Consider the following 10,435-nt stretch of genomic DNA (forward strand, 5'->3'; position numbering starts at 1 on the left):
AATGGGAATTTGGTAGAATTTTCTTTGTCTGCAATGCCTCTTTACTTACATGCAGTCAATTAATTTCAGGTCCTCACCCAAAAGCTATCTCAGGGATATTTACACTTGATCCAAATTCTATAAACCAACGTGTCTTCCTCTCCTTTCTCTCAAATTTAGATACAACTGGGAATAGGTGAAGGGGGAGGGGAGGTTCTTACACTTGTGATCAAATTTCATAGCCATTCCAACTAAGCTGTTGAACAAACTTTTCCTGAGCACAAGAATAGCTAGGCCCAGAGCCAAGAAAAGAGGAGGCAAGGATGGCAGCCAAAAAACAGGTGAGCTGCAATCTTTCCACTCCCACACAAAACCTGGCCCTGGAGTGCGAGTCCCTGCATATGCTGATACCTTCTTCCACGTCTTGCTTTTGCCACATTCCTATATGCATGAACTCTGCCCCTAGGGTGGCTTCCCCACTTTTCCAATGTCAGTCTTCCTAGTGCCCTCAGACCTCAAACCTAGCTGGTATCCCCTATCATGAGACTCTTCTCCTTCCAATTCACCTTACATCCCAGAGGGCTCTTCTGTAAATACTGTTCTTTTCCTAACACGAAAAACAACAACCAGATCCACTTATCGTTTATCCAGCCTTCCCACAGGGTTCCCAAGACAAAAGCCTACTTGGAGCTTCCTTGAAGTTTTCTGATCTTTGAGACCAGAGCAAGGGGAGTGGTATGAAGAATGCTGAGGGTGCAAGCTGGCAGCTGAAGACAGCTGCTGGGAATCCCCACGTACTGTAACAAGAGGTATGGTGATGACCAATGAGTTCGAGAACCGCCAGTAAGACTTCAAGATCTACTGGTCACACCAGACTCTTCACCAGTGATCTCTGTACCCTTGCCATTTCAAAACTTGGCTCAGGAGTCATCCTCTCCCAAAAGCCTTCTTCCTAACCACTCCTTTATTCCATGGCATCACCATGCTTACATACGGTGTTTTCCATTTTGTTTTAATTCATATACAATCATGTATATATTGCAGTGTCAGCATTTGAAGTGACTTTGATGTCTGTACCACACCTTGAACAAGACTGTAAGCTCTGTGAGGACAGAACTGTTTCTTCGCTTTCCAACCAAGGAACTCGGCCTAACGTACATGCTACAAGAAATAACAGGGGTTTTTTTTTCCATAAAATAACATAAAATGACATAAAATTTCCACGCAGCTTTTCAAAACTAACATTTTTAAGGTTGAGCAAGTTTGCAAGTATGGTACATTAAGGGCTGCAGAAAATACACCCACACTAGATAGAAAAGATGCCACTTATTGTTGGACCAAATATAAACTATGCTCCACCCAACCAGCTACGCTATTACACCACGCTTCTTCCTTCGGGCTCTTTTATTTCTACTACGTAAGCTTGTAGCTCATTTTTGCTCTTAGCAGCACTGTAACTACAGAAGCTCACCTCTAAGTTTGCTGTTGGGGAATCTACTCTTCCCACCTGCACAACCGCTGGCTTCCCACACTGTCTCCAGTGTCCTGTGAGCAACCGCCCAATTACTGATTGGGGAAAGACAGCTTACACATTGACAGTCCATTCTTGGCAGCCCCTGGCTTTTACTGCTGGTCCTCACTTACTTAGCTTAATTGATTCAGAACAGTATCAAAAAGAGACATTATTACACAAGTTCTAAAAGAAAAAAAAAAGACCATTGAAGAAAATTTAAATGTAAAAAGCCCCGGTCATTGTGCGGCTTTAAAACAGGCAAGCATGTGTGACATCGAGAGAACAGAATAACGCCTATTGAAATAGGGAACTTTGACTAATCTCATTGCACAAGTTTTAGTGTTTCACACATACACATTCTCAGAAAGTAAGATGGTCTCTAAGTGGGAAGCCCAACTGACTTCAAAATTATAATCCTTTGCAATAATAAGGTGTAGTGTTTCAACACAATTTCAAAAAGTGTATACAGTTTTTTAAAGACAGCAATGTGAACGTTAGCGTGTCTCTGTGAAACCCGTACTTAGGGAAAAACACCCCAACAACTCATGCGCATGGGCTAACAGAGCATTTGTCACTTTCTCAGCAGTGGTCTTTCTTCCTATTGGACTGAGAGATCCCAGCAAAGATCCCTGCTTGGTTGCCACCCACTCAATGGGACCTGATGCAGCACAAACACTATTCCTAAGCAAGCAAAATTATGAGCTAGATGATCACTCCCTTTGGCCATATGGGGGAGAAGGTAAAATAAGCTTTGAGTTTTTCTTTTTAACTAAATATACCTTGTCCTACATACACCTTTATGCATGGATATAAAAATAATTTTGTAACTTATATTTCTACATCCTTCCATTTCAGTCACTGGCTGTTTTTTTTACAGAATACATGACAAACTGGGGGCATGCCTGCTTTCTTTTCTATAAGACACGACACTAGATTGCCCTCCAATGGAAATCAACATTGTTGAAGAACAACCTGCATAATACCTTTAAAAGTGCTCAGCAATTTTCCAGACAAGATGTGTGGTGTTTTTTTTTTTTTTGAAGAAAAATTATGCCAACCACTATGCCAACATAGGTAGGGAAATCTGTACTGGCCCAGTAGCATCATCTGCAATAGACAGATAAACCTTCTGGCTATTCTGGTCAGTCTTCATTAAAAAAGACACAATAGAAATATAATAGCTTGTGTTTAAAAGGCTGCATTAATATCACTTTGACCTGAGTTGCACTGTCCAATCACCTTTTTAAACATGTCACAGGACTGTTACTACTTCGCCTTTCTAAAACAACCCAATTCCTCCCAAGTATGCTGGAAAACAGTAATTTGACTGCTGTGACAAGACAAGAAAGAGTTAACTGTTCAAACACCTGATTGGAGTCTCTCAAGAGCTGCCTGTCCAGGGGTGGATTTTTTAAAACTATATGTCATTCACTGCAATGGAAAACCATAGTATTGATGTTAATAGTAAAGTATCTTTTATGAGCCATGGTCTATACACAATGCAGGGCTGCATTAACTTCAAAGGTGGTAAGGAGATTAAAACAAATAGTTCATGGGACGTGACATGCAACACAGCATTAAACATAGAAGACTGAACAATCCCAGTGCCTTGGCAGGATCCTTTTATATTTCTTTGTTAATGAGGGAAATTCTTAAAATCCAATCCGGCAAGCATAAGTGTAAGGAAAAGCTTTTAAAATGTTATCACAACGTGTTATTTAGTTGAGCTAATCATCAAAGCATTTTTTTTATGGCAACAAAAGGGGGCTTTCCTTACCAAAATCAATACAACTCACTTTAAGATACCATATTTGTGCTGTTTTTAACCCCTAAAATGTGCCCCTCACGTTTACCATTTCCGGGGGTGGGGGAAGACCGAAAATCACACCACCGGTTTCTAAGAGTCACCCCTCCCCCCTACTGCAGACAGAAACCATCCCAAGAACCTGGGACTCTTACTATGATCTTGGCAGCATTCAATCTCCCTGGTGCTAAGTTAGAAAGAACATGACAAAGGATAGTGACATGGAAGCAGGAAGTGCTTTACTGGAAAACTGGCGGTGGAAACTGCCCTTCCCTTTACAGTTGCTCCAGGACTTTCCTGGGGTCCCCACCACCCTATAACCCAGTGGGTCTCAGCCCTGTGGTCCTGGGAACCGCAGGAGCGCTTCACCAGGGAGCTGGTTAGAGATGCAAATTCAGGGCCCCACCCCAGGAAGACTGAATCAGAAACTCTGGGAATGGGGCCCAGCAATTTGTGCTTTAACAAGCACTACAGGAGATTCTGATGTACTTTAAAGTTGGAGAACCACTCCCCTTCAAACTTTAAAGTGCAGACGAATCACCTGGGGAGCTTGTTCAAATGCAGATTCAAATCCAGCAGGTCTGAGGTGCGACCTGAGAGCCTCCACGTCACACAAGCTCCCGGGTCAAGTCTTCAGCAGGCCACACTGCCAGTGTTTCTGAAACCGGTTGTTTACCAAAAATACACCGGGCTGCTTATAAAATACGGGTTCCCAGGCACCACCCCAGACCAAGTTCATGTGAATCTCAGGAGACAGGGCCAGCTGAATATTGTACAACGGGTGGGTCTCTGCCCCAGCTGCACAGTAAAATCACCTGAGGAGCATTTAATAATCCTGATGTCCAGGCCCCATCCAGGACCAACTCAATCCGAATCTCTGGGATTGTGGGGTGGGTATCCATAGGTTGAATAATTCCCCAAGGATTCCACTGGGTGGCCAAAGTTGAGAACCGCCGCTTCGAATCTAATCGGCTCAACACTTGGCACAGTGGATCCCTTTATTGTAGCAAATGGCTTCCCGTAACATGACTGTCTGGGTTCCCACATGAGTCCAAGACCTCGGATTTTGAATAGTAAAAAGCAACCAAAGTCACGTTTAAAATCATGTCTTAAACCTTATTTCTGTGGGCAAATGGGCCTGTACAACGGAGACCAGGGATTTAGTAATGCGTTCCTAACTTTCAACATGAATGTTATTTGTCTTCCATTAAACAAGTTTTCACTGTCCTCTCAAGCTGTAGCTACTGCCACCTCTGTGTGGTGAATAGGTACTCCAAGAAACAGCCACCAACAGTGAAGAATTTGTATCCATACAGCCTGTTCATACATTGACATCCTTTCCCCAAACCTGAAACACATAGAGGAAATTTCTAATAATCTTTCAGAATGGAAGCGTAATTTGATCTAGAACTTCTAAACCTGTAAAAGGCAGATTTCACTACGTACAGACATTGTGACAGAAAGGCCCTGGGAAGGGGTGAAAGCCGTGTGCTTTTACACGTGAGAATCTGAGTTGTTGAAAGCATGTCTTTTGGTGGACAGAGACAAGACCTCAAACACTGCTGCTCATGACATGACACTAATAACTGAGGGAAAAAAAGAAGTATGTCCATTTACAGCTTATGCCCCGCCCCCCCAGCACAAAGCCACTAATAAGTATACGATGCTGTTAAATACGTAATATGTAAAACAGAAAATGTGTGGTGGTCATGAAGGCGCTGTCAAGAGATTAGTTACTTCACTCCCACAAACACTGCTTTTAGGAAATTTTCTCGAATTTTCCACAATACACCTCAAAAATGACTTTAAGACAAATGAAAATAAGATGCAGTCCTCTTTCCCCTTAAGTAAACGTTTGTCTTCCCTTTGGTCGTGATCAGTGTCTCTTCTAAATTAGTTGTTTTGTTGAACACATGACACATTCAAGGCCTGCTAGATGGTAATGGTTATGATTCTTCCACCACTGTTTCAACATATCTGTGATGGTGAAAAGTGTGCCTTATCTGTTTAAGTCCATGAAAAAGAAATCCAGGGGATGGGGTATTAGAAGACAAGCAATACCTTAAAAACATGTGCCAAGTGGCCAGTTAAAATGACAGCGTCAAAACCCTTTTCTGTGTGAACTGGTCAAGCTCACTTTCCTTTTAAACTTCTCGTTATAGTCATTCAGTTAACCCAAACTCACTTGAAAATGTGTGAAAATAGCACCTCCCGAAAGTGTGTTCTCATATGCTTTGGAGCAATGGAGCGTGAATAGTAAAACAGCCTTTGCCAAAGTCATGTAACTGAACAGGAGTGAATTTTTGCAGTCCCATGACTTTGCAGAGCCAACCTATGTATCATCCCACGACTGGCTTTAATACATCATAGACATCCAAGAGAAGGCAGAGAAGTCACAAATAAGTGACTCAAGCTAATAAATATTTCACAGATCTTTTTTTTTTTTTTACATGGCAGTTTCTTTCAAATGAATCTGACTTCTTAACCAAAAAACAAATTGGTTGGGGCGCCTGGGTGGCGCAGTCGGTTAAGTGTCCGACTTCAGCCAGGTCACGATCTCGCGGTCCGTGAGTTCGAGCCCCACGTCAGGCTCTGGGCTGATGGCTCAGAGCCTGGAGCCTGTTTCCGATTCTGTGTCTCCCTCTCTCTGCCCCTCCCCCGTTCATGCTCTGTCTCTCTCTGTCCCAAAAATAAATAAACGTTGAAAAAAAAAAAAAAAAAAAAAAAAAACAAATTGGTTAAGTAAAGGTGTGGGTTTAGGATGTACATTCCCAGAATTAAAACTATGAAATTTCTAAAATATTTAGTTTACTGGGCAAAGTGTCAGTCTGGATGCTCTTTCATGCATTTTTTATGAATAAATGCCCAAAGATGAAGCAAGTCAGAATGAAAATGCACAGACCACAGAACAGTGGCAAAAATACAAAATTAAATACATTTAAAGTACTAAGCCAAAGAAAACAAACAATACAAATTTAAAATTACCAGGACACTTTATTGCAATTTGCACTTTACATATTAATTTAATATTTTTAGTCTAGGCAGAAGTGTTTATACTTATCCAGTAGTAGTCTAATCCCCTAATCTCACAAAATGAAAAGAAGCAGTTTGAAAAGAACATCAATTCAGGTATTTATGATATGGCGACAAGGGGCACTTGTGTTAGCTAGGAAAAGGGTTGATGGTTTTCAGTAGAAGTTTCACAGAAATTTTTCTCTATTATTTTTGTTGTTGATGATGCTAAGAACTCATAATAAAAACAATTACCCTCTTTGTCATTCTGCCCTTCCTTGGGCTTTACATTCTGTCTAGCATTTAACTCAAAAAATCAGTTTACACTCAGTTTACACATTAAAAAAAAAAAACCATATGCCCCATCTCCCACACATCCAAATGGATGGGGATTAGAATTAACCTGCTTTTAGCTGTAACTGCTATTTTAAACAATTTCAACCACACACTTGAAGGGTAAAATAACTGAAAGTACACAAGCCAAAAGAAAGCATAAAAATTCCTACACACTTACTGTTGGGATTGTTTAATTATCTCTCAAATCGTGGAGCCTAACATAGATTTTTTACAAGTGAAATCGACACAAAAGCGAATGCACGCTTAACGTACAAACTGACAGTGACTGTATAGGGGACAGCTCTCTGTCTGAATGAGCTATTACGCAGGCGGTGGAATTAACAAAAAAAAAAAAAAAAGAGGTCTCACTCTTCTGTGAGAGAGCTGGCGGTGCGCTTCACTAGAAACACATTTTAATGGGTATGTTCGGATAAAAATAGGTAGGAAGGGAAAATGTGTTTTTCAAAAAAAACCTCCTCCTTCCCCCGGACTCAAGGAAACCCGAAGGAAAAGACGGGTAACCTCATAAGCTCCGGAGCTAAGTTCCATCACTAGCAGAACAGAAGTTGGATAGTTGCTTTCACCCTGCAATGGGATGGTAACTCTCCTTGTGCAAGGTACGCGGGGCGGGAATACTGGCGGGGCTTTCACGTGGGGTAAATGGAAACCAAAGTGAGGAGAGGTCAACACCTTGAGTAATCCAGATCTCCAAAACCAGGGCGGTGGGAACGCGGGGTGGCGAAGGAGAGAAGGAAAGGGTCAAAACTCCTCGAAGTTATCGCAAAGAGAAAGCGAACTACCTTTGGGAACCAGTGAGCCATCTCTTGCAGCAGCACCCTGCTCCAAGTGTGGGGTGCTTGCCTCGGAGGGCAGAAAGCGCGGGGTGCCCTCCCTTACTTAGGTCGAGTGGCTCCGGGGACCCGGACAGAGAGAGAGGCAGGGGCCACCGCCGGCGGGCAGGCGGACTCGTACTTTGCTTCAACTCTGAGCCCCATCCCGAGCGCAAGGGAGAGGGCGGCGGAGGGCACGGTACTCACTAGGGCTCGTTGGTGAACCGGGGGGTCCGGGGCTGCTGGTATCCGTACAGGTGACAGTAGAGCACATCGAAGCAAAAGCAGCACATCTCCGCTGACACCACCATCTTCCGGGAGCCGGGCGATGAGGACGAGGCGGCGGACAAGGAGGGCGAGGAAGCGGTGGCGGCGGCCGGGGTAGAAAGTAGGGTCCCCACTCCGCAGCTCGGAGGTGGCGACAGGGAAATCCCCCCGCCGCCGCCGCCGCAGCCCTGGGGGGGAGAGAGGGTACAGCCACTGCCGCTACCTCCTCCGGCTAGACCTCCCAGCCCGTTGAGCCGCGTGCCGGCGCCTCCTAGTCCCAGCTCCCCAGCTCGGCACTGGCTCTCTCCGCTGCAGTGGGAGGAGGAGGCGCCACCACCGCCACCCGAGCCAGAGGGGGGCGAACTGGACAGTTTCTGCTTCTTCACCCCGCAGCAACCCGCCGCCATCTTGGAACAGTCTCCCCCACGCAGCGCTTCCGACCCATAAGTGAGGCGAGCTGGCGGCGGGGGCGAGCACGCTGCGGCCCCGGCCGCCGGGGGCGCGCCAGGGGCTCGCGGGGCGCGCGCGCGCCGCTTCCCGGCCGGCCGCCCGGCCACGCGGCTGCTCGGCGCGCGCCCCTGGCCCGGCGCGCGCCTCGCGCTTTAGCCGCTCAGCACCTCGCGCCTGTCCCGCGGGGACTCGCGCCTTCCCCGAGCCGCACAGCCTCAAGCACTGTGGCCCTCAGAGGATGGATGACAGACAGAAAGCCTAAGAGAGAGGAAGGAGAAGGAAACAAGAAAGAGAAAGCAGAGAGTGCGAGCAAAGGAAGGAGGTGGGCACTCCAGGGGAGGAAGAAGGGAAAGGAAAACTAGTGAGGGGGGGGGGGGGGGAAGAAAGTCCGAAGTTAAGTATCCAAGTCCCAAAGCACAGCTCGATGACCGGCACTGCACATAGTGTTAGTGACACTTGAGCCGAGTTACGTGAAACCTGAGCCACCGGCCTCAAATACGCTGGTCTCTGAACTGCGGGAGTTGAGCAAGCAGGTGCTTGGAGCTCCACACCTGAGACCGCCCCTATAAAGTATGTACAAAGCCATCAGGGAAATGGCCACACTGAGGTCGTTTTAATGCCCACCTAAGCACACACCAGGGGTTTTCCAAGATTATGGCGAAGAGCAATACTCCTTCCTTATTGACAAATATTCAAGCCTGGTTAAATCTATGTACCTCTCCCTTGTTCCCCCAACTTTCCCTCCTAGCCCCGTGCAAACGTTTAAAAGCAAAGAATAAAGTCCTAACCAATATCTCCCTGGTTCAAGGATGTTGATTGTGCTCTGGAACTTGCGGCGGTAGGTGCTTGTTTTGTTCGGTTTTGGTTTTTTGGCTTGGGAGCAAAGCAGTTTGAAATATATCTGTAGTCAGCACAGATCTTACAGGTAAATAGGGCAGGTAGTGTACTTAGTCACAAGTTGGAAGGTTTCGTTCAGGTGTATAATTAGATGGTTCTTAGTATTCATTAAAAAAAAATTCTCAATCAAAGAAGGCTTGGATGAATGAGGAAGCGTATGATGGAGTCAGTCCCATTCTGGGCACCTAAGACAACTCAAGTATTAAAATTCATAGAAATTAGCCTGATAGAAAGTGTAAGTTATTTGCATTGTATCTACACCATGCCAAAACATCTAGACAAAGTAAGGTGTCAGTACATTTGGAGACATCAGAGTATTGATTGATTTTGTCATCTTTGAGCTAAATGGGATCTTGCAAATAGCTGAGGGCTGTTTATTCCACGCAGGAACGAAAAAAGTTCATTCATGCAATAAATATCGATCCCCTGCACCATACTATGTGCACAACACTGTACTTATGTAGAAATCCAGGAAGTATGCTTCCCACTCTCAAAGAGTTTATGAATTAAGTCAGATCTGTGTACACAATCCAATATTTATTGACCACTATTTTTTGGGTGCTGAATACTATGCTTCACCTTACCCCATAACCCTTCAAAATAATATATCCTCTCACTTGATCTTCACTGCGACCCTCTGAGGTTGCTCATTTACCAATGAGGAAATTGAACCTTAGAAGTAAATCACTCAACATCACACACCTAGAAAGTGATAGAGCAAGGATTTAAATGTCAGATTTCAAAAACCATGCCATTGTGCTATACTGCCTCTCAAAACCACGACACGATAGCAAGGTTAGCGATGGATAAAAGATGGTGACATTAAACAATTTTTCATTGTCATGGAAAGATTGAGGAACACTAAAATATATTACCAAGAAAAGATTTTTTTTTAAAAAAAACCTCCTTAAAAAGAGATTTTATGAAATGGATCAGCTGTCTAGAATGGTTAGCAGCAGCCTAAGGACAAAAGAGATGGGTTAACTGTTCTGTGATATGTGATCTCATCCTCTCAAACCTCATCATCACTGTTAGAACTATCTTCCTATTTGAAGCAAATGATTATTCCTTATCGACTACCAGTGGAGTGAAAAAAAAAACATTAATTTTTTTGGTCTATGTTGCAGAAGAGAAAGCAGATTCATTTTTTAAAAAATGTTCCACAATCACTGCTACACTGTTAAGGTGTTTTGTTTTGTTTTGTACTTCATCCTTAACTCTCAGAGCCTACTTTTTAACTTGTCTGCAACTGGGTCAAACACAATATCAGACAATAGGTACTGATTTCCTCACCACTCCACTATGAAGTAACCACTTCTAGAGTAGAAAACCAGCGCCATTCAATGA

At 44.2% G+C, this 10,435-nt stretch overlaps 1 protein-coding gene across 2 annotated transcripts in view; it reads right to left on the reverse strand.

Annotated features, from left to right (window-relative positions):
- AMMECR1 (AMMECR nuclear protein 1) overlaps positions 1–8,184 on the reverse strand; it is a 111,619-nt gene extending 103,435 nt beyond the window's left edge. For both annotated transcript variants that reach the window (XM_047844442.1, XM_047844441.1), the window contains exon 1: positions 7,682–8,184. In XM_047844442.1, the coding sequence (XP_047700398.1) occupies positions 7,682–8,148 (467 nt within the window). In that variant the 5' untranslated portion in view covers positions 8,149–8,184. The remainder of the gene's footprint in view (positions 1–7,681) is intronic.
- Between the last annotated feature and the right edge of the window lie 2,251 nt (positions 8,185–10,435).

The sequence above is a fragment of the Prionailurus viverrinus genome, chromosome X, assembly GCF_022837055.1.
Source record: "Prionailurus viverrinus isolate Anna chromosome X, UM_Priviv_1.0, whole genome shotgun sequence".
NCBI classification, from domain to species: domain Eukaryota; kingdom Metazoa; phylum Chordata; class Mammalia; order Carnivora; family Felidae; genus Prionailurus; species Prionailurus viverrinus.